Raw genomic sequence first — 25,037 nt, forward strand, 5'->3', positions numbered from 1 at the left:
TAGCACAGATTATAATAAAGAATAATAAAATAATCCAAATTTTATTTTAACCAGAGATGTTGTTAACCTCATATTTTTAATCACTGGTAAAGTAGTAGCTTCTACCTAACTCTGTGCTGAGTCACTCAGTCATGTTCAGCTCTTTACAACCCCATGGACTGTAGCCCGCCAGGCTCCTCTGTCCACGGAATTCTCCAGGCAAGAATACTGGAGTGGTTGCCCTGCCCTCTTCCAGGGGTCTTCCCAACCCAGGGATCGAACCGAGGTCTCCCGCATTGCAGGTAGATTCATTACTGTCTAAGCCACCTTCTTCCTTAAGTACCTCTTAAACATACTAAAGTACACCTTTATCTTAATTTAAGAAATTCCCAACAGTAGTCTCCATGGTTTCTAAATAAACACTTTTACCTTGTAATTTACAGATTAACAAAATAAGAATGATTATCCCCAGGACCTGAAGTTCACCAACATTTAATTAAAATATTGCTTCACCTAGCACATTTAAAATGCAATTCAATTTAGGACCTTTTCAGGAACATCTCTTTCCTGTGAACTCTGTCAAGTTCACAGTAAACTTTATAGCCTCTTTCACTGTCTCCTGCCACGGATCTGATTTATTTTGCATTGTATTTGGTCACCTGTGTGGTTAGGCAGTTTGATTTGCCTTCCCTAAACCTAGGCTATCTGATTATTTTGTCTTCCCAAAGAAGTGGTCACCAGAAGGGACCAAAAAACAAACCATGGCCATTCATCTAATTTTCTCATAAGGGTTGTTGCAAAGTGCTTTTACTCCCTTCCCGTAATGAGAATCCACATATCAAGAGTCAACAAAGTGAGTTTTGTTGTTCCTGTTTCACTTTGCCTGTAACATGGAACCACCAAGGGGATCGCTCTACCTTTTACCCAGCTTTTGATTATAACTTGAAAACCTAAGGTATCAACACCCCTAATGAGCCAAGCAGTCTGTTATGCCTATAATTTATTTCCAGGGAAACAGGAAAAAGTAAAGAGTGGGATAAGACAGTACATTGTGAATGCTATTTGCAATTTATTCAAAACTTAATACACTCGTGGGTAAGGCTTTTGTGAGTATTGATTTGTTCTGTTGTCCCAGAATAGTAACTGGGGACAACTTTGCTTCTGCCCTCTGGCTTCTGAGAGAACCAGGTTGCACTTCCTACTCAGGTCCATGCATCTTAAAGGGACAGAAGCAGCCAGGAATTGAAGCCATCAGCTTTTCGGAACACTGGCACTGGATTTTTGCTGGGGCAAGGACTAAGCAATTTTGGTTAAGTGTGACCCCGTTTTTCCCTGGAGTAGGAAACGGCAATCTACTCCAATATTCTTTCCTGAAAAATTCCATGGAAAGAGGAGCCTGGTGGTCTATAATCCACGAGGTCGCAAAGAGTCAGACATGACTGAGCACAGACCCCATTTCTGAATGGAACAATGCCTATTACAAACAGGGAAGATTAATGCTAGTGGTATTGAAACTCCAGAGGACAATAAAAGAAATCTATATTCTCTACAATTTTCTTTCAGCCTCCTTCCTTCTCTAGTTAATATATTTAAACTCTGTTGTATACTTGCTGTGTAAAGTTATGATACATAATGGATTGCGTGCTCCGGTGTTCCAAGTTCATCAGTCAACCAAGTGCACAGTGGAGGCAGAGAGAATGTGGGGATAAAAGAAAGTGAATTTGGAGAGAGAGAGAAAAAAACATAAACAAAACTGGAGAACTAGATAGCATCATTTCTCCTGCTGTTTGCCCCATCTTGCCCTGAGGTAGAAATTCCTAAGAGGAATTTTCAGGATGTAGCCTAGAAACAGAGATAAACTCATTATGAACCTGAAAAACTTCCAAGATTAGAATTATTATGAAGGGAATAGAGACAGAGAGAGAGAGGAGGATTTCCATCCAATTTGTGATACATTAAACAAAGATTCTAAATCTTTCTGAATATATTGAAATGTTTGTATTGTTTCTGTCTTAATAACTTTTAAAATATACTTTTGGATAGTGTGAGTTTCACTTTTTTTTTTTTTAATAATTCCTCTACCCAAAGAAAATGAACACTATTTTCTCTTGTCTTTGGTGTTGGCACTAAAAAGTGGTTTCACATTACTGCTTTTGTATAGAGGGTTTCAGAAGGTGGTGATAAGGGAAGAAAAAAAGAAAACTTGTGGCCATTAAGGGAAGCAACTCCACATTCACTGTTCATAAAATTGTTGCCCCTTAATTTTGTAAAGATATTATTCTGCCCAGCCCTCCTGTTGTAACTGAGTCATACCTATTTTGCACTGAGCTTTAAAAACAAGGAGGTACCCTGGTTTGTGTCAAGTAGTCAAGCCATGCAAGGGAAGAGGAATGCTAGTTATTGTAAACTAAACCAAAATCAGAAGTTTTAAAGAAAACCATCACTTTAAGCTGCACTGAGAAGATGTATAAAAGCATGTTTCTGTAGTGAAACAAAGAGTTTATTCTGTGCTGCTTCTCTGTCAGTTGTTTGAGATCATTCTTATTGTAGAGCTCAGGCTACCAGTTAAGACAGATGAGTTTTGCTTGTCTTAGTCATAAGAAACAGCCTGACATGTAGCTGGTATCCCAGGCAGAACTCACATTTTTCTCTGAGTGGACCTTCCAGTCTTGAATTGTATTTTGCTGTCCCTCAGTGAAAAAGCCACAGTAAATGAAGACATAAGGAATTATGCTTCTAGAGATGCCTCTCTTATGAGAGGGTTTTAAGGGAGAGAAGACTTGACTAGCCAGAAGGTGGGATTCTATTGAGAACCTATATCATTCACTTTATTTGATTTTAAAAGAAAGAAACAAACAGGAAAACATGACTTTCCTTCAGGAAATAATACATTTCAAGAGTTTGAGAACACCGTTATAAGATGGAGGAATGCATAAGCCCAGAAAAATATATAGAATGTCATACTCCCTGCTAACTCGGGCATTTTCAGTCATAAACTTCAATACTGAAATAATTAGGTGGAAGAGTGTTAAGTTTAGAAAGACTGTGTCTCCAAAAGAAATATTCTGGACCCAAATTCCTGGGTTTTCAGCCTTCTATTGTTTCACTGTTTGTAGAAACAGTGTCTATGGATTCGTTAGAAGACAGTGGTAAGCAGTATATCGGCCTCTCTTTAATAAAAGAATCCTTACACAGCCACAAACTGAAAATAATTATAAGAAACTTAATGCCTGTCTTTGATCCATGGGAGGTCTTCTGCAGCAACAGGCTTAGCCTTTTAGTTTTCCATTGAATGCTCTACATGTTCACATACCATGTTAAGTAAAATATATACACATCATTTCGCCAATTTTTGATTAAGAAGATCTTTGGTAAAGATATAAAACTTAATAATTCCTTGCATTAGTAGATTGTTTTCAAAAAGCTGTTGCGTTCTAATACTTCAGCAAGAACCATTGAACCAAATGCATAATTTAAATCTAAACACTCAGTTTATATTCTCGCAGCCACTTCTGCTTGAAACATTTAGAAACTTTTTACTAAGATCTGATTTAAGGAAATTTGTCCTTGCAATCATGTACATTTGAAGCAAGTTTTTTCTTTAACTCTTCAGCTGGTTTCATCATCTAGAGAATTTGGCAATAATTCTTAAAGTTAACTCACTTAGCATGAATGCTCATTTGGAAGGTAATTACTTGATGAAACAGCTACCTGTCTTCACAAAGGGTCTCTGTAGGTACTTGCCAGACTGTTCTGCCAAAAGTTCAACTGGCTTTGATTCTCTTTGGTAAATAAGAGAAAGAGAGAGAGAGATGAGACCAAAGATTCTGATATAATCCAGCATGCACTTACCTTCAGGTCTAGGAGGTGTTTACAAACAGGAACTGAAGTATCACAGCTGTCCTGACCGCAGTGAGTCTGCCATGCATTAGAGAAAGCAGATGGGTTAAGTGTACAGATGTCCCACTAAGCAGGAGGGTGCCAGAGAAACGAAGTTAGGTAGGGCTGGCTGTATCTTGCTTGTGTAATAGAGCACCCAAGAACCTGACTGACCTGCTTCTCAGCTGTCAGCATGACAGCTCATTCAGGCCTTTAAAAAAAAAGAGAAAAAGAAAGCCCAACCCTCCAGCTTTCATAGGTTAGTTGCTTTGACTTTGGACAGGCTAGTTCTCTTTTGGGTGTTGGAAAACAAAGGACGTACATTTCTTGCCCTCAATGAAAAAAGGCGGGACAGGGAGTTTGGTCCTGGTCACTGCTGTATCAGGGATTTCTGACACATGCGGGGTTCCCCCATTGCAGGTGAGGAAACCAGAGTCAGTCAGCCCTGCACCTGTTGCTCAAATGACCTGTGCCAGCCGCTTGCTGTTCTCCAAACACATAAACAAATCTTTCTTTCCCATTGTGGGGATGCCCGATTTGTGTACTCACAACCTGAATGGAGAAAGTGTTGTCTGCCGTGCGCTGAAACTGGATCTATAGAAAGTCACACTTCAGACTGTGGATTACCGTGCATCAGACCCTTGAGAAAGCTGTAATATATTAAGTTAGAAGTCAGCACGAGGACTGAGGTGGGGTTTCTTGCTGACTCTCAGAAGTCTGGGGGAGGTGGTAACTGGGGCCTGACTGAGAACGGCCATGTGATCCCGAGTAATCCTGGCAGCCTGCTCAATTAGTTTCCATCCTGTGTTCTCTTTGCTTTTCCTCTCAATTTAAAAGCCAGAGAGTTTCAGAAGAGCCTAAGTAATGCTTGGTTAAATACTAGAGTTGAATAACAACCTGGCATACTTCCTTTCACGGCTTATGAAAGGGAGAAGAGTGAAACTGCACTTTCTGGGAGATTCTGCGCATCAGTGTTTGGGGACGGGCGCCAGGGTCTGCTCAGTTCAGTAAGCCTGAGGTCCATGCTTAGTTCCTGTTGCACAAGGAGATAGGTTTCCAGCTGCTGAGAGAGAAAATGAAACTTTAGCTAAGGTTCAGGGGCTTTAAACTGAATGCAAAGAATCTGCCCAGTTAATTGGCTTCAAGAAAGAACAAGGTAATTCTATAGTTTCAAATTTTCTGAAGCCCAAAGTCCTTCAGAGTTTGATTAGAAATTAAGCCAAACCCTAAAATATATTCACTCAAAAGATATTTAAGCTACATCTTCACTTTTAGGAAGAAAAGCAAGTTCAGTTTAATCAAATAACTAATTACTGAGAAATGGCTTAATCAAATTCAATTGGTTATTTTCAGATTACCTAGTTACTAGGAAAAAAAATTCAACTGAATAAATATTTTTATATCTGTGCTTAGAGAACTGAACATGACTTGGCAGGATTGGGTGTACCGTACATACCCTTAGGGATTTTCCTAGATATGTGCATGAATACATTACCACGTTCTACTTAGCATAGTAATCATGGCCTATACCAGGCAAGGAAATTACAAGGTACTTATGCTACAACTCTGCTTTCACTGCCACAGCGTCAGAGTTAATCTCCAGTGACCATCTTTTCTGAAGACTCTAGCTGTGGCCTCAGAATCCTTTCACTACTGCCCTCCTGACAACCTTAACCAACTGAGTAGACCTGACCCTAGAGATAAACCTTGTTTACCTTCCCTGTCATGAGCACATCTGAAAGCAAAGTTATAAAATGAAAACTATGCATAAATTTAATGCCTCAGTTATTACTTAGCTCACGTAGTTGTGATCAGACGCCTTTATGGAAGGACCTGAGTTGGAGTTAAAAAGTAATTTCTTGCCAAACAAACAAGTCTTGCTGAGATGCATTTCCAGGTGTACCTGTGCATGATACTACATTCTAGGTAAGACCTATCCCATTTTGGACCCGAAGAACTCAACAATAAGGGACAATTACCCAACAATTTCATCAGCCCAACCAGCTGAGATGACATACTATGCAATGCTTACATAATTTGTGTTGTACTTACTTACCTTCTATGGAGGCTTTCATCTAGCACTCTCCAATTGCTTTACACCCATTAATTAAACCTCACAATACATAATGGAAGAACTACTGCCTCTTTGTCTGAAATGGTGGAACCACTCACCAGTGGAGTTTCCAGAACATGAAGTCACATTATTGTCACTGATGGATCTGAAAACAGAACCAGATGGTAGCCTGGGACCATGTCTCAGATAAAACCAAAATATTGTTCTAGATCCAGGATGGTATCTTATTTTACAAACCCTATTGCATCACATGTGTGATACTGATATCACACATAAGGAATTTGTTTCCATAGGTCAAATTCATTATTAGCAGGTTATGAGCTTAAAACAGGGTCTATGTTGAATTTACATTTTGTCTCCCCAGAGGACCATAGATTTTTTAAGCAATAAAAAAAAATTTTGAGTAAAAATAAGGTAACATTATAATTGTATTATCTGAGGATATGTCAATGATTTTCTTTACAAGTACAATGGAAATTGGCGACTAGAAAATTTCTTTAGGATGTTAACAGCTGTTTTAGTATTCTGTTAGGAGAGAAGTAGAGGGATCATTCTTGTGAGTACTAACACTTGTTTAGCATACGAGGTTTTTTTTTTCCTAAGTCATATGGTGTTATAGTATGATCTTCATTTAACTATAACTTCTTGGAAAGGTTAAACACACTATTTTGGTGCTAAGGACAATGCCTTTTGTTAAGCAGAAGTTTTGAAATAGCATATACATAGCATACATACATGCATAAATGGGGGTCTGATGAAGGTTATAAATGGGACATGTGAGATACAAACTTTAATTCAGGTATAGTTCAAAGAAGTGAACTACATAGCCATAACAAAACCTGTTGTATTCCTACCTACATATTTAAAGGAACATGTTTTCTCAGTAAACATCCTTATAAAAACAAAAAATTAAATAAAGTTGATGCTGAAACCTATCTGACTATAAAAGAAGTAGTAGGTGTCCGTGGATACCTGGACCAATTGAAAAGCAAAAAGACCATTGACTTAACAACTTAAGAGAAGCAGTTATAATAAAATCTTATATTTTAAGCTTAATATTTATTAAATTTTTGGATGAATTCTCTTGTTTTATTAATTGAAGTGATAATCCAGGTGTTTTAAAGAGCCTTATATCCATTCTGATGTTTAAAATTGTTTTAATTATTTTAATTTCTGTCTATTTTTTTGTTTCAAAGAAGTATGACAAGGTAATCAATAAATGTTTCCAGGCATTTATAAAGGATAATATTCTGAGGTAGAAATAGAATAGAAATGGATTTAAAGATAAAATGGAACCATTAAGATGTTTCAGTAGATAAGAACTTTCTGAAAGTATATATATTTAAAGGGCTATGAGTTAGATATAAAAGACCAACATAAAAGTTGTATTTTAAAATGTCAGTTTTTATAATGCACTGTAAATTGCAACCTTTGCCACAATTAACATATGTGATGAAAATAAATTTTGTATGTCATGAACATATATAATACAATACATAGTTCTATAAACTTTTTTGAGGTTACAAAAATTTTGAGGACCACTGATTTAATACATTACTTTTTCACTAATTTCTAAGGATTCAGAATATTTTATTGGGCATTTTTCTATAATAATTAGGGCCTGACACAGTAACAGTTTTAATCTCTTCTAGTTCCATTAAAGGAAAAAAAAGCCAGAGAGGGTTTCAGAACTTTTGCCAGAATGTGATGGAAACATTTCAGAAGTAAACATTACCTGTTTCAGAGTGTTACCATCGCCAGTGTCCTCACACTCTACTCTCTATGTCACTAGAGTAGGTCTGTTAGCATCAGGTGGCCCTCCTGAATCTTTGTTCAGTGTGAGAACTCTGGGGCTCCTTCTCTGGCTGTGTTCTCTGTTGAATCCTGGTCCTGCTACTTACTGGTTCTGTAGCCTGATCACTATCATATCCGAAGACTACTTTCTCATTTGTAAAAATACAGAATGGGATATCTACCTCCTAGGTGACAATGGGGAATCAATGAGATAAAGTAGGTAAAGTATTATGTGTTGCTTGACACTAAATAGGGGCTTATCAATGATAACTATAATAATTTTAAAGATGGTAAAAACTGAAGCTTCAGCATTGTGAATAAAAGTTGATATGAATCCAATGAAGTATAGAAAAACATTGGATTATTTTGAGCTTGGGTCTATACTTTAGTACATAGTAGTTGTTTGAGAAATATTAATTGAATGAAAAATGATTTTTCTTGATCATGAAATGACCCAATTTTAATTGTTTTTTTAACATAAAATCTTTCCCTGGTCACCCTTTTAAAAACTATAACTCTTCTTTCTTGATCTGTTTCATTTCCATTCCCTGCATTATTTTCTCCCTCAGCACTTACTGCCATCTAACATACCCTATATCTTATTTTTGTTGTTGTTTATTGTCTGTTGCCATACTAGAAATCTCATGAAAGCAAGCATTTTTGTCTTTTCTTCATGGTTTTATCTACATAGCTAGAATAATTCCTGGTGAAGGCTAAATTCTCAATTAATGTATAAAGGAATGAGCAAATGAATGAGAGTGAACAAATAAATAAATATTTTTTAACAATAAATTAAAAAGTTAGTACACTAAGCATAAAATAACTGCAAGTTCATTTTTCTTCTACCTAGAATAGTCTTCCAATTATAAGCTCATCAGATCTGAAATAATCTTTTTTTTCACTTAAAGATATTCTTTGGACATCTTTGTATATTTGTACACATAGGTCCTTGAGCAGTTCGCTTTAGCAGGTGATAAGAAATGGGAGGTAGTTCACAAGAAGAGTTGATTTTAGCTAGGGATGCATAAAATTTGTGTTGTAACAGGTGAAAATATGGAGGTTATGGGCACAAGTGTAGAACCATAGATAGATAGGGTTTTGATGAATAATTTATTCTGAATATTTAACTTTGAAAGATGAGATAGACAGTAAACTGTTGACTGATGACAGAGGTGTAGCTGCTGGATGTTAAAATAGAGAAGAGAAAGTATGATAGTATGGCAGCCCTGAGGGTTTACTCAAATCATTGATTTAAAATAAAACAAGTCATCGAGTCAAACTGTATTTTTGCTCGAGCAATGGAATGTGCTTGGGAACAGATTGATAGTAGATGGAATGTTGTTTTTAATTAAGGTTATGTTTAAACTATGGGTTTTGTGTTCCAGACTGAAAGAAGAACTAAAAAGTTGAGGGCATTTGTGAGTGAGTATAATGATTGATCAAGAGGAGGCAGAGAGAAGAAACTGAGGGCACAAGGGGAGGAAACGACAGCAAAAATGTGATGGGGAGAATGGATTGAAAATCTGGATGAAAACTTAATGGATCAAAAAAGTCTGGGTGAAGGGATTGTTGGAAGTGAAGTTTATAGGAAGTAAGCTACAAGGGTGGAGGTGATAACTGGGAGGTTATGGAGGGTTTGGAGTGACTAATCAAAAGTACACCTTGGGAGGACAGGCATAAGATAGAGTAGGAGAAAGCAAAGAACTGAGAAGCCAAGAGACTAGAAATATTATCGGTGGACGTTGTACTTTCAAAAATTTATTTTGGGAGTCACATTGATAACAGTTACACTTAGCTTACTTAAAAAGTTTTTTTTAGAAAACTTGGGGAAGTATCCCAAGGGAGTAGTAAATGACTTCCACAGAGAAAGATAGTAGAAAGTATGAATTGATAATATGAGACTCAAATCTGTGAATATTTAAGGAAGAGGGAGAAAAAAAACTAGTCTTGAAGCAGCTATGAGGAGCAGGAAATTCAATGCCTCATCTTTGGCACCTATCGGTATGGGGGACAAGTAGCCATCACCTGAAAATGTCACATAGAAAGTGAAGTTTCAGGAGTGCCCACTAAGTGTCCCTTACTTGTCTCAGTTGAGCAAGGAGGTGAAGGAATATCTTGCCAGGATGGAGAATTCTGCGCTCCCTCTGGACTCCTGCTGATGGAAGAGTTCTGAAGGGAATCCTGTTACTGCTAGCACCTAAAACAACTTTTCTTTCCAACTGAGCAGTAGCAGTCTGCTGGGAAATGATATTACTCCCTTTAACAAGTACATGATATTCCACTGTGTGGAAGTACTGCACAACTGATTCATTCCCACATGATGGAGGATTCTATTATACAAGTCTGCATCTTTTAGAGTCCTAATTTCATTATAGAATCTTTAGACGGCCATTGCCTAATATATCAACTATGTGATGTATTTTGATATGAACTTAATTAAATCAAATTACAATTGGTTTTAAATATAATAAAGTGTCAAAACTGGCAGATTGATAATATTGTAGCTTATTTTTCTACCTTTAGGAAGAGATCCAAGTTATTTATTAATCTTGCCTTTAAAAAAATCAAGATGGATAATTAAAAAATCCTATCATTTCTAATTTGTTTCTTTCTGGTTTGAAAAGTTAGAATAACTAAGTAATAACCTCCCAACTTTGTCAACAAAGGTCCATCTAGTCAGGGCTATGGTTTTTCCAGTAGTCATGTATGGATGTGAGAGTTGGACTATAAAGAAAGCTGAGAGCCGAAGAATTGATGCTTTTGAACTGTGGTGTTGGAGAAGACTCTTGAGAGTCCCTTGTACTGCAAGGAGATCCAACCAGTCCATCCTAAAGGAGGATGGAGTCCTGAGTGTGCATTGGAAGGACTGATGTTGAAGCTGAAACTCCAATATTTTGGCCACCTGATGCGAAGAAGTGACTCATTTGAAAAGTCCCTGATGCTGGGAAAGATTGAAGGCAGGAGGAGAAGGGGACGACAGAGGATGAGATGGTTGGATGGCATCACCGACACAATGGACATGGGTTTGGGTGGACTCTGGGAGTTGGTGATGGAGAGGGAGGTCTGGCGTGCTGCGGTTCATGGGGTCACAAAGAGTCGGACACAACTGAGCGACTGAACTGAACCAAACTGAACCTCGTAACAAAAGAGTTTTTAAGAGTTTATTTGCTGAATGTTCTCAGCACTGAGCCATGACCTGGAGAGGAGCAGAGTGAGGAGAGAGTGAGATACCTACACTAGGTCTATATACTTTAAGAATCCAGATTTGTTCCTTGGCTCAAAAGCAGGGACAGAAGAAAAAGAAGTTATTCATGACCTAAAGGGGTTTTTAACATAAGTTCATGGGCAAAAAATAACAATGACAAGTGTTTTTCTCATCTGTTTAGAGGATTAGAAGCAATATAAACATTTTGCAGAGAACAATGAAAACATGTTAGGTTTAACTAAGCTGACAGTTCTATAAGCTCTTAGCTACAGTAAAAGGAAGGCAGTTTTGTGTTGCATCAGGAGAGAATTCTTATTAAAAACACCTAGCGTTGTACAGAGAAGGCAATAGCAACCCACTCCAGTACTCTTGCCTGGAAAATCCCATGGATGGAGGAGCCTAGTAGGCTGCAGCGACTTCACTTTCACTTCACTTTCATGCGTTGGAGAAGGAAATGGCATCCCACTCCAGTGTTCTTGCCTGGAGAATCCCGGGGACGGCGGAGCCTGGTGGGCTGCCGTCTTTGGGGTTGCACAGAGTCGGACACAACTGAAGCGACTTCGCAGCAGCAGCTGCAGCAGCAGCATTGTTGTAAATCCTCTTCTCTGAATGAATACTTTAAACCAATAACCCTGCTGTAGGTGTCACAGTGAGCTGGTCTTCTAGGGTCCAGTGCCTTTGGGGACAAGTCTACTATACTTTCTGAACTTTTGCAGCATTACCAGTAAAGTAACAATAACTTCATTTCTTGAACATGGAGCTGTTGAGGATTTTGTGAGTTAGTATGTGTAAAACATTTGAACAGGCTATCTGGAACATTTGTGTCTGATGCACAATAGCTATTCATTGGAAGGAGATAGACAATTTTGGAAGCTCTCTTTAGGAAAAGAATGCAAAACAAAAATATCAAAAGTGTACAAATTTTAAAAACTTCAAATGCTGTGTAAAATAAAAATCCATAAAAGTAATAATATTTTAATTAATTAGTTGCCTAACACATCTCCATAAATGCTTTTTGTCTTTTTAATCTGCAATTTTATATTATCTCTGCATGTTGTAGTCGTTTAGTCATGTCTGACTCTGCGACACCACGTACTGTAGCCTGCCAGGCTCCTCTGTCCATGGAGTTCTCCAGGCCAAGAATACCGGAGCCCATTACCATTTCCTTCTCCAGGGCATCTTCCCCACCCAGGGATCAAACCTGTGTCTCCTTCATTGCAGGCAGATTCTTTACCGTCTGAGCCATTAGGGAATCCCAATCTCTGTGTATGATGTTTAAAAAGGTATTTCGTGGAAGGAATGGAGAAGTCATTTAGTTTTTCCTCTTCCTCTAGCAAAGTTAGTTGAAAATTATTTTATTATTTTTGACTGTTTTTTAAAAGATTTGTTTTTGTTTTGCTACCTCAAGTCTTGGCTGTGGCATATGGGATCTCCATTGCATCATGTGGGATCTTTGAGGATGGTGCATAGACTCTCCAGTTGTTGAGGATGGTGCACAGACTCTCCAGTTGAGATGCGGGGGCTTTGTTGCTCCACAGCATATGGGATCTTAGTTCCCTGACCAGGGGTTAAACCTTTGTTCCCTATAATGCAAGGCAGATTCTCAACTGCTGGGCCACCAGGCAAGTCCCCAGTATTGGCAGTTTTGAAAGGCTTATTTCAACTGCATAATTGATAATGCCATGTGCACTTTTAATATTGTTGGAACTCTGAGAAAATCTCTAGTGTGTTTCATATATGACTTAAAGTTTGTGAAATAATTCCCATGGAGTAGTTTCTGGCTCCATATATTTTAGATCTTATTTCTCTTCCATTATCAGTGCTAGATACCATAGAACATGTGCATCTCATCATACATCCCCTAGCCTGGCACCTGAAAGAGTCAGCATGTGAACTGGAGGAGTCGCCTCAGAACCCATTGCTACATTAGGATAACTGGCAATAATTGAATAACACTTGGAAGTGCCTGCAAATCACATAAACATATCTCACTAAATGCAAACTAAATGTATCCCTAATTATTGAAACCTTGCAATACTTAGCTATCAAAAACACTTGGCCACTCCCTCAACCATATTTGGAAAAATCAGAGATTCTGGCTATGTCTACAGGGAGCTATTAGACACATCAAAATTGTAAATATAAGCAGTTTAATTATTCTGGGACTAACTGAGTGTTTGCTTGAATTGTGAACCAAGAAGCATTATGCTTACTTCTGCATGTCCATCTTCACAAATTCAGTTACAGTGGTCTAATAAAGGAAAAATAATAGTCTTTTCAGACAATTAAGTTATAACGTGTCAAATTTTTATTCAAGTTTGACTGCAAAGGAAAAGTCTTCTCAAAGACCAATGCAAAGATTTCTGTCTTGGTAGAGACATTTATAAGAAAAGAAAATTGTTAGTAATCATTTTTAGACTCCAAGCAAAACAAAAAAGGGTGTCAGACTCTAGACTTCTGATTAATATTTAGGTCTATTAGAAATCTGCTCAAACATTTTGTCTGTGATGCTAATTTCTTCCCAGAAGGATGTTGCAGATTATGTAGCTCAAAAAGTTCTGTATCAGACCATGTTTAACAATAGTTTTTCCTTTAGTATAGAAAAAGGTCAGTGTTTGGATTAGATTTGAATTTCAGCCAAGTGATTTTCTCAGGTAACTTAATCTCCAAGAGCTTCGATTTGCTTCTCTACTGAAGGAGATAATAAGCTTTATTTCACCTGAGTTGTTGTGGAAATGATAGGAGCTAATTAAAAATATATCTAACACAAAGTCTGGTAATTTGAAAGTGCTCTATAATGGTAGTTTTCTTCTTCCTCTTTGAGACTATGATGCAACTCATTTTCTTTTTTTCTTTGTGCACTCTAATAATAGACATTGTGCTCTCAAAAATAATTCTGAATTGAATTATTTATTCTAGCAGTGGTCCCCAACCTTTTTGGCACCAGGGACCAGTTTTATGGGCTCCTCTGATGTCTCAGTTGGTAAAGAATCCGCCTGCGAGCAGGAGACCCTGGTTCCATTCCGGGGTTGGGAGGATCCACTGGAGAAGGGATAGGCTACCCACTCCAGTATTCTTGGCTTCCCTGGTGGCTCAGCTGGTAAAGAATGTGCCTGCAATGTGGGAGACGTAGGTTTGATTCCTGGGTTGGGAAGATCCCCTGGAGAAGGAACAGCTACCCACTCCAGTATTCTGGCCTGGAAAATTCCATAGACTGTATAGTCCAGGGGGTTGCAAAGAGTCGGAAATGACTGAGCAGCTTTGACTTCACTGCACTTCACCAGTTTTATGGAAGACAGTTTTTCACTGGACCAGGGGCAGGGGAATGGAGTCAGGATGATTCAAGCACATTGCATTTATTGTGCACTTGATTTCTAATCTGACACCACCACTGATCTGACAGAAGGTACTGGTCTGTGGCCCAAAGGTTGGGAACCTCTGCTCCAGAGGCAGCTTTACTGTCTTAAATACAAAAGAAGAAAAAGAACAATATAAATGGTTTTCTGGGTCACCATAAAAAGATGGACAGTGTTATGACACATATGACTGAATTTTTATAAAAGTCAAAATATAAATAATTGAAAAAGCTTCCTGTTGCCTACAGAAAAATATATTGTAACTTTATTCAATGAAACCAAGAACTCTGTCTACCAAGTTCCCTATGTATAACAACTAACAGAATGTTGAAAAAAAGATTATTATAATCTATTATGGGGCTTCCTTGCTGGCTCAGTGGGAAAGAATTTGCCTGCCAGTGCAGGAGATGTGGGTTTGATCCCAGGGTCAGGAGAGTCCCTGGAGAAGGAAATGGCACACTCCAGTATTCTTGCCTGGAGAATCCCGTGGCTAGAAGAACCTGGTGGGCTACAGTCCACGGGTCATAAAGAGTTGAACTTGACTTAGCTAATAAGCAACAACATGATCTATTATATTCTTCAAATGAATGAATGATAGTTAGATCACTTATAAATTATACCTTAGTTAATTTGTGCAACACCTCTAAGAAGATGATTTTGCTATTCTTGTTTTTAAATTGTGAAAACAAAGGCTTATCATTTTTCAGGCATTTTTCCAAGGTCACATAATTAGAAAAGAATATAAGTAGCTCTCAAACCCAGAACATCCATACCCCAAGCCATGCTCTTTCTCCAGCACCACGTAGCTATTCCTAGATGGTCTTTTGGGGGTCACTGTAACTTGATAAAAAGATAAATTGCACTTATTGTAAAAGTGAAGTTAGTAATTTCTTTGATAGTTGTTGGCATCCACCTATGATGTCAAGTACATTTCTAAGGATTCAATTCCAGGGGGATGTTTATAAGGTGAAAAGACAAATATTTAACAATGCTTAGAACTAGGACTCTTTACTGGCCAATCAGAATGGATATTGATTTTAGTTCTGAAGCACTTCCCTGGCGGCCAGAGCTGTTCCAGGGGTTAACTCTACATGTACCTCATCCAGGTGAAGGTTTCCTGCAGAGGAAGGGCCAACCTGTGAAGGGCATGATGCCTTTAGAGAGTTCAGTTATGAATTTGTTTTTTCTTTCTTTTTTTCTGTCATAAATGAACAATAAGATATGCCATACTGGTTGTTCATTTATGACAGAAAAAGAGAAAAAACAAAACAAAACAAAGAATGGATGCTTTTGAATTGTGGAGAAGACTCTGGAGAAGACTCTTGAGAGTCCCTTGGACAGCAAGAAGATCAAACCAGTCAATCCTAAGAGTATTCTTTGGAAGGACTGATGCTGAAGCTGAATTTCCAGTACTTTGGCCACTTGATGTGAAAAGCTAACTCGTTTGAAAAGACCCTGATGCTGGGAAAGATTGCAGACAAAAGAAGGAAGCAGCCAAGGATGAGATGGTTAGATAACATCACCAACTCAATGAACATGAATCTGAGCAACTGTGGAAGATAGTGAAGGATAGGGGAGCCTGGCAAGCTGCAGTCCATGGGGTTGCAAAAAGGTGAACATGACTTAGCAACTGAACAACAAATGGTTGTATCTCTGAGCATTAGCAACATATCAGCCCTAAATACACTTCTTAAGTAAAATACTTTGGATGGGATTGCCAAAATTGCAGTAGTGACTGTTAATGAATGTGGAATTGTAGGTGACATCTATTCTTTACAGTTTAATTTACTCATTCAGCATACATTTACTGAAAGCCTTGTAAATAGCAGGCATTCCTAGATTTCAGAAGTAAGACAGGGGCTGTTTCTGTTACTTTCATTGGTGTTATATATATAATCGGAAAATATTCCACCGAGTTAATTAAAGAAATTATATCAAATAGTTGAATGGTAAGAAGAAGAAGGTCCCGAGAAAAATAAATCCAGAACTTTAAAAAGATTAAATTGTATTAATTAAAAATACATGGCAAAAATCTAACAAGTTATTTATGTAGACACCTAATTTTTTAGCAGTTCATTTAGTATCCATTTTAATGTGAACAGGTGCTACTGAATGCCTATTTAATGTACAAATGCCAATACCATATTGAGTGACAGGAAGAGTTAACTTAGACACATTCATCTAATTTAAGAATCTGCTCTGGTCAAGACTGTGATGAGAGTTCTCATATTTTAATATAGCCCAATGATATTTATGTGTAGCTTCTTATTTCTTAATGAAGTTTCCTATGGGGAAGAATGTCTGATTTTAGAAATTGGTAAGGATTTTCAGTGCTTATATCAAATACTGGCTTTCTCGTGTTTTTAGAACATAGATATGTGTTGTTTTATTTCTTACTTAGTACTTTGAGAGAGAGGGAGGAGAGGAAAACTGGAAGTAAAGTTAGAAAAAGATTCCGTGTCTTTGGACAAAGAGGAAATTTAACCAGGCAAGCAGGTCTTGACTAGCCAGTTCTACAACTAACCAGTGGTGACTGAGTCAAGTACAATCCAGCCCAAATATTCAAAATCACTATTTCATACATATTTATGGGCTCTTTCCATTGGTTAGTCTACTACATACACATGCAGAAAAAAAAAAAAAAAAAAAAAAAAAAACTCTACTAAATGCATTTCTGTAAGGCATTAACCAGAAAATCCGTAACTTATCCTAAGCAGGGAAATTTAAAATGTCCCATATGCGTGGCCCTTCTGTTAATTGTAGAACCTGTTTAGTGAGGTTTCTGTTTCTACCTCATTTATAGTGATGTTGCAATGCTGTGTGGGGAAGCACATTATGCTTGCAGATGTTGCTGAAAAAATATCTGGGGAATGGAAGGCTCTTCAGTTGTTGTCAGGTGTTGTCCACATTGATGTGGCCAAGCATTTGCTCTGACACACTCTCATTTCAGCTGGGTTTCCTTTTAAGAAGGCTTCAAATCCTTATCTCTTCTGGTGAAAACAATACTTGGAATTCTTTTGAGGGCTCAATATATTCAGACATTACTTCATTTTTGTTTGGAACTGACCTCTTGCCCCTGATCCCCCTCTCACTAGCCACTCCCCTTCTTCAAAGTATAGTGAAATAGTTTTTAAAACTTTTTCAACAATGATTATATTTCCAAATAAAATTTGAACATGACTGCTCAATATATATTTATATAAAGAAAGTGATTCTCTGTCAAGGGACTCTCTTCCAATGTCTTCAGTGAAATTCCATGGAGCATTCCATGAAAACCTCTGGAATAATGCAAAGAACACTTGCCCAGGAGTTAGAGTTGCAATCCCTGAATTGTTCAGTAATTCAGTTAATTTATTAAACATTTTTGGTGTGCAAAGCAGTAAAATGCTAAGGGAAAAAGGCCCTCAAGAGACTTAACCTTCAAGTGTGGGAAAAAAACAGGTACAGGAAAAAGTTCTAGATGCTTTGGCAAGGTCAGTGATATGTATTGATCACTCTGGACCTTGTTTTTTGTAAATTTAAAATAAATAACTTCAAACTACACATAGAACCTTACTCCTCTTACATGCTTGACCCTGTGGTTCTGTTACTCTGTGCCACTGAATTTGGATCACAAAGGAAAGCCACTGGAAATGGACATGAGACATGAAGGCACAGGAACTGGATGCAGCATGTGCATCTGTGAAATTTTTGTAATGTTGAGAAAAGTATGCATGATAGCAAGATAGGAGTGAAAAAATAAATGCATAGTTGCTAAGGAGCAGAATTACTGGGCGTAATCTTCAGCTTTTCCGAAATGCTCTTCTACCTCCATGATGCACAGGAAACCCAGCTTTTCCCTGATAACTAAGCTCCCTTTTCCACTGAAGCCCTCTTATTCTCCAGCTTCATCTCCAATTCAGCCTCACAAGATCAAGGTCATGCTAACAAAAGTCTCTGCTTATTTTTTCCAATAAAAGAATCACTCTCCATTGAGAGTGCATGTTGATAATTTACATGGAAGAAGGTAAGAGAAGAAAACTTGCAACTGTATGAATTTAATACAAATGTAGTTAATTTTAATTATTTAATAATATGGTGTAAATGCATCAATTCAAAGAAGAAAGGCAATGATTACAGAATGTGATGTTGTCAGGTAAGAATTATAATAGTAATATTATTATTCTTATTAATAGCCACAGTCTTCCTGGAGTTTTGGAAAAGGAGAAGAAGTACACTAACCTATACTTGGGACCTTATTGAATGGGAAGAAGAGGAGGTAAGATGTTAAGAGACTAGGAGATAAGAAACTGGAATAACATATGGTGCAGGAAATCACTCACTGCCTTAACTTCTAAGCAGGAAGCAGCTAAACACCATTCAGTTTTCCCTTGATTTTTTTTGTTTTACTAACAACATTGTTATTTTATGAATATAATAGACACCAATGATGAAATATGTACTTTTCTCAGAGCACTTCTATAATGTTTCCTTAAATTCCATTAGTGGAAAATCATGCTAATTAAAATATGGTTTAGGGTTTATTTGGAAAATATCTTGCATCTAATTTTTTGCAAGTTGCATCTTTGCCAAGACTTGACATAGAAGTAGGCCAAATTCCAGGAATTTAGTCAATATTGGATGATTTTTTTAATTTATTTCTTAGATATTTAGTTAACTTTAGTTTTTCTCATAGGAAACCCTTCGTCCCCAGTTTGAAGCAAAGTATTACAAGATGGAGCGAGTGAATCCTATCAGTGGAAAACCTGAGCCACATCAGCCTTCCTCAGACAAAGTCACTCGTCTTCTTGTTTCTATCTCAGGAATATTCTTCATGGTAAAGTAGAACCATCAATCTCAGAATATTGTGGGATTCCAGGTTTAGAAAGAAGTTCTAGAATACCAACTCATTTTGTGACCCTGAGGGGGTAAGAAACTGTATCCTGTTCAGTATGTTGGTGGTACATACATACTATTAAACAAAATAAAAATCACAGCAGGTCATGCAGTAATAGCAGAGGGAGTTTGTGCATATTTTTAAATAAAATACTGTCTGGGAGAAACAAAGATCACCTAAGATAAAATGGAAATTATGTAAGTCATCCTAAAATTAGATACTCTGTTTTAAAACCAAGCATTTATGTGACAGTTGAGATTTGAACAACATATCATACTATAACAACAGAGTCTTACACTGTTTATTTTGACTCTAATGTAAGTCAGTTCTTTAAAGGAAATTTTAAATTTATGTACGCTTTCTTGGAAAAGTAAATTTCTTTAGCTTTTGGGTTCAATATTTTGGATCTAAGTTGCTTTTATTTTTTTAATAATGCAAAACGTTGATGTCTCTCTGGTCTCCCATTTTGTAGATTTCTCTGGTGATCACGGCAGTGTTTGCCGTTGTGGTGTATCGCCTGGTTGTCATGGAACAGTTTGCATCATTCAAGTGGAATTTCATCAAACAACACTGGCAGTTTGCAACTTCCGCTGCTGCAGTCTGTATCAATTTTGTAATCATTATGGCACTGAATGTTGTAAGTGTTTACAATTTTTCAGTAGGTGTAAAGGGGGTGGGTAGAGGAGAGGTCTGTGTTTCCTTTATACTTGGATTGGATTTATAAGAAGCCAAAATAAGGCCAAGTATCATTTCTGGCAAAGACAGTTGGGCTTAACAGGAAGTATTTCATTTATGTGGTTTACATGATATTTTTGAAAATTAAAATCCATGATAGTTGTATTGTCTTCCTTGCTCTTCGAATTTGTAGTTTATTTATTTATTTATTTTTATTTTTGGTTGTGCTGGGTCTTTGTTGCTTTGCACAGGCTTTGTCTAGTTGCAACAAGCGAGGGCTACTTTTCTTTGTAGCACCCTGGCTTCTCATTGCGGTAGCTTCTCTTGTTGTGGAGCACAGGCTCTAGGCACATGGACTTCAGTAGCTTTGACACACAGGTGCGTGTGGAATCTTCCCAAAACAGGGATCAAACCAGTGTCCCCTGCATTGGCAGTGGATTCCTATCCACTGCACCAGCAGGGAAGTCTTGGGTTTATCACTTCGTTTAGTGATAGCTTCCACTCATCAAGTATCTCGTGTGTGCTGGAAAGGGTGCTCTGCTCTTTTTATGCATGAAGCTATGCTCTTTTCATTCAGATAGGAATCGTTAGGATTAGAAAACCAGTCCAACAAATTCAAACTCCGAGAATTTATTGGAAAGATATAGGAAATTCTGTTTGAAAGTGTAGCCTTGTTACCTCCAAGACCTCATGTGAAATGGAAAACAGACAGCTTCTCCATTTGCATTTCTCTGAGACTAAGTATTTTTTCCTCCCTTCCTCTCCATCTTTCTGTCTTTCTCTCCCTGTTTCTCCTTTCTCTCTCTCTCTTCCTCTCTTCCATTCCCATCTTTTTTTTTTTTTTTTTTTTTCCCTAAGCAATGATTCTATTTGCATTTGTTTTCACAGGAAGAGACTGTTTTTATAAGCATAAGACTATATTGCCTAACAGTGGCCTCCGTGTCAGTGTCTGGTGTGCTGGTGCATTGATACGCTTTTCTTATCTTCACTGACTCTAACTTCATGACCATGGTGGTCAGTTTCTGTAGTTTATTTAACTTAGATCATCCAGTGTTTTAATGTGCTAATTTCTCAGAGAGTGCATGTAATTGGTTCAACATGACACATACCAATTAACTTGTGAACCAAATGTCTGTGGCTGAGAGGACAGCATTATGCTTAGGTCTGCCCCTTTAGCGAGGTCTGTGGTTGGGGTCCCATTTTCTCTCAAGACAGGAGGCATTGATGCGCTTATTTAGAACAATTTATTTCCTTTAATTCTTCCAATACCACCACAAGGTCAATATTCTTTCCATTATGTGAATAAGGAAACTACAGTTCAGAGAGCTTAAATAACTTGTCCCAGATTGTGCATTTAGTAAGTATTAGTGCTTGCATATTTATTTACATGATAATTCATGTAGACAGCTGACCAATACATGCATAATGATGTCGATAACATAAACAGGTAATATGCATCTGGTTCCAAACTAGATTGACAGTGCTGTTACATGATTAGTTGGGAAGGGACTGGAACCATTTTCTATTTAACTTTAAAATAACCAGGGAAGTTCTTAAGCGAAAACTGAATAGTCACTGCAAGAAATGGGTAAATTTCAATGCAAGGGCAATACTTAATATTTTCTGCTGGAGTTTGCTTTCTTCAGGTTCAGTTTATTTGTAGAAGGAGAATATTTTTTTTTACTGTATCTCCAAGTAAGCCATACAGTATTTTAATTTATACTTTGACACATGGATTGAAATGAACAATAAACATTGAAAAACTACAGACCTAGGATTGAGAGGCCTGTGTGGTAATCTATGAAAGGTGGGTAGTATAGGTTTTATGTTGCACAAAATCACCATAGTGAAGGAGGAGCCATTCACAACATAGATTTTATACAACAGATTTTTATATTTTTCATTCTTATGTTAACTGTTCTAGCAGATAGTGAAAGAAATTGTTTATCTAAGGAAAAGAAGGCTTTAGTGGTTAATGTATTTATTTCTAGGTAACACTAGCAGTAACCTGGTATGATTTTAAATTGATTAATTTTCCTAATCATGGTAGGTTGGTTGAATATTACATTTTAATATTATTTAAGTACATGACATACAGTTACATAAGAAGGATATACAGTTTCACTTGATTTCCCTTGGAACATGCCTACATTTTTTTTTTTCCTGTTTTTATTTATTTATTTATTTTTATTTATTTATTTATTTATTTTTATTTTTTTATTTTTTATTTTTTCAGTGGGTTTTGTCATACATTGACATGAATCAGCAATAGATTTACACGTATTCCGCATCCCGATCCCCCCTCCCACCTCCCTCTCCACCCGAATCCTCTGGGTCTTCGCAGTGCACCAGGCCCGAGCACTTGTCTCATGCATCCCACCTGGGCTGGTGATCTGTTTCACCATAGATAATATACATGCTGTTCTTTCGAAACATCCCACCCTCACCTTCTCCCACAGAGTTCAAAAGTCTGTTCTGTACTTCTGTGTCTCTTTTTCTGTTTTGCATAAAGGGTTGTCGTTACCATCTTTCTAAATTCCATATATATGTGTTAGTATGCTGTAATGTTCTTTATCTTTCTGGCTTACTTCACTCTGTATAATGGGCTCCAGTTTCATCCATCTCATTAGAACTGGTTCAAATGAATTCTTTTTAATGGCTGAGTAATATTCCATGGTGTATATGTACCACAGCTTCCTTATCCATTCGTCTGCTGATGGGCATCTAGGTTGCTTCCATGTCCTGGCTATTATAAACAGTGCTGCGATGAACATTGGGGTGCATGTGTCTCTTTCAGATCTGGTTTCCTCAGTGTGTATGCCCAGAAGTGGGATTGCTGGGTCATATGGCAGTTCTATTTCCAGTTTTTTAAGAAATCTCTACACTGTTCTCCATAGCGGCTGTACTAGTTTGCATTCCCACCAACAGTGTAAGAGGGTTCCCTTTTCTCCACACCCTCTCCAGCATTTATTGCTTGTAGACTTTTGGATAGCAGCCATCCTGACTGGCGTGTAATGGTACCTCATTATGGTTTTGATTTGCATTTCTCTGATACTGAGTGATGTTGAGCATCTTTTCATGTGTTTGTTAGCCATCTGTATGTCTTCTTTGGAGAAATGTCTGTTTAGTTCTTTGGCCCATTTTTTGATTGGGTCATTTATTTTTCTGGAATTGAGCTTCAGGAGTTGCTTGTATATTTTTGAGATTAATCCTTTGTCTGTTTCTTCATTTGCTATTATTTTCTCCCAATCTGAGGGCTGTCTTTTCACCTTACTTATAGTTTCCTTTGTAGTGCAAAAGCTTTTAAGTTTCATTAGGTCCCATTTGTTTAGTTTTGCTTTTATTTCCAATATTCTGGGAGGTGGGTCATAGAGGATCTTGCTGTGATTTATGTCGGAGAGTGTTTTGCCTATGTTCTCCTCTAGGAGTTTTATACTTTCTGGTCTTACATTTAGATCTTTAATCCATTTTGAGTTTATTTTTGTGTATGGTGTTAGGAAGTGTTCTAGTTTCATTCTTTTACAAGTGGTTGACCAGCTTTCCCAGCACCACTTGTTAAAGAGGTTGTCTTTTTTCCATTGTATATCCTTGCCTCCTTTGTCAAAGATAAGGTGTCCATAGGTTCGTGGATTTATCTCTGGGCTTTCTATTCTGTTCCATTGATCTATATTTCTGTCTTTGTGCCAGTACCATACTGTCTTGATGACTGTGGCTTTGTAGTATAGTCTGAAGTCAGGCAGGTTGATTCCTCCATTTCCATTCTTCTTTCTCAAGATTACTTTCGCTATTTGAGGTTTTTTTGTATTTCCATACAAATTGTGAAATTATTTGTTCTAGTTCTGTGAAAAATACCGTTGGTAGCTTGATAGGGAGTGCATTGAATCTATAGACTGCTTTGGGTAGAATAGCCATTTTGACAATATTGATTCTTCCAATCCATGAGCATGGTATGTTTCTCCATCTGTTTGTGTCCTCTTTGATTTCTTTCATCAGTGTTTTATAGTTTTCTATGTATAGGTCTTTTGTTTCTTTAGGTAGATATACTCCTAAGTATTTTATTCTTTTTGTTGCAATGGTGAATGGTATTGTTTCCTTAATTTCTCTTTCTGTTTTTTCATTGTTAGTATATAGGAATGCAAGGGATTTTTGTGTGTTAATTTTATATCCTGCAACTTTACTATATTCATTGATTAGCTCTAGTAATTTTCTGGAAGAGTCTTTAGGGTTTTCTATGTAGAGGATCATGTCATCTGCAAACAGCGAGAGTTTCACTTCTTCTTTTCCTATCTGGATTCCTTTTACTTCTTTTTCTGCTCTGATTGCTGTGGAACACACCTACATTTTGAAGAATGACAATAAAATGTTAATAGTGGTTATATTTCAGGAGTGGGATAATATTTTATTTAATATTTTTTTCCGTTCATTTAAATGTTTATTTCTATATTTAGGTTTTGATTTATAATCAGAAAAAATAGTCTTTACTTTTAATACATTCTACCATGATATAAAATCTGGAACAAATCAGAATTGGAATGTACTTTATTTTTACTTTGTATATGAGTCACTCATAAAACCACAGCCACTTAGGTAGCTTTAGGTAGCAATTTCAGGTCATTTTTAAAATTTTGTCTTTCACCAAGTAAAGAATAGGTTTACTGATGGTGCATAGCATCCCAGGACACTCACACGCAGGCATGCACACACGCACACACTCTCTCTCTCTGTCTCTGTTCCTTCTGTTCTCATTTATGCTCTCCCCTCTCTCCTGCCCCTCTGAACACAGTCCAGGCTTTCATCAGTTTGTATTGTCAGTTCCTCAGCAGACTGTCCAGATAAAAAGTAATAGACTTTAAACACAGGCAAAACAGAGATTTGCTCCTTGACCTGTGTGATCCTGACTACCCTGCATAACATCTTTGAACTTTAATTTCTTGATCTTTCAAATGAGGGTAATAAGACAAATGCCTAGGGGGATTGAAAGATGAAATAAAATCTGCTTCTAGTGAATACAAGTGTTCAATAAATGTTCATTTTTTTCCTATTTGTTCAATGCTTTGAATTTTTATTTCTCTTTATAAGTCTATTTATACTCTCATTTCTTTTCCTGCAAAATACCAAATTTTCTTTATTTTTTCCTATTTTTCTCATCTTTAAATAACAGAGTTTGATTATTGCCCTTCAGTTCAAGATACAGAAATG

At 37.2% G+C, this 25,037-nt stretch overlaps 1 protein-coding gene across 1 annotated transcript in view; it reads left to right on the forward strand.

Moving 5' to 3' along the window:
• ANO3 (anoctamin 3) overlaps positions 1 to 25,037 on the forward strand; it is a 435,784-nt gene that overhangs the window by 366,454 nt on the left and 44,293 nt on the right. The window contains 3 exon segments of the mRNA XM_061140060.1: positions 18,463 to 18,545; positions 18,963 to 19,103; positions 19,636 to 19,800. Coding sequence (XP_060996043.1) covers positions 18,463 to 18,545; positions 18,963 to 19,103; positions 19,636 to 19,800 — 389 coding nt within the window.

This window comes from Dama dama, chromosome 1, assembly GCF_033118175.1.
Source record: "Dama dama isolate Ldn47 chromosome 1, ASM3311817v1, whole genome shotgun sequence".
Taxonomy (NCBI): Eukaryota; Metazoa; Chordata; class Mammalia; order Artiodactyla; family Cervidae; genus Dama; species Dama dama.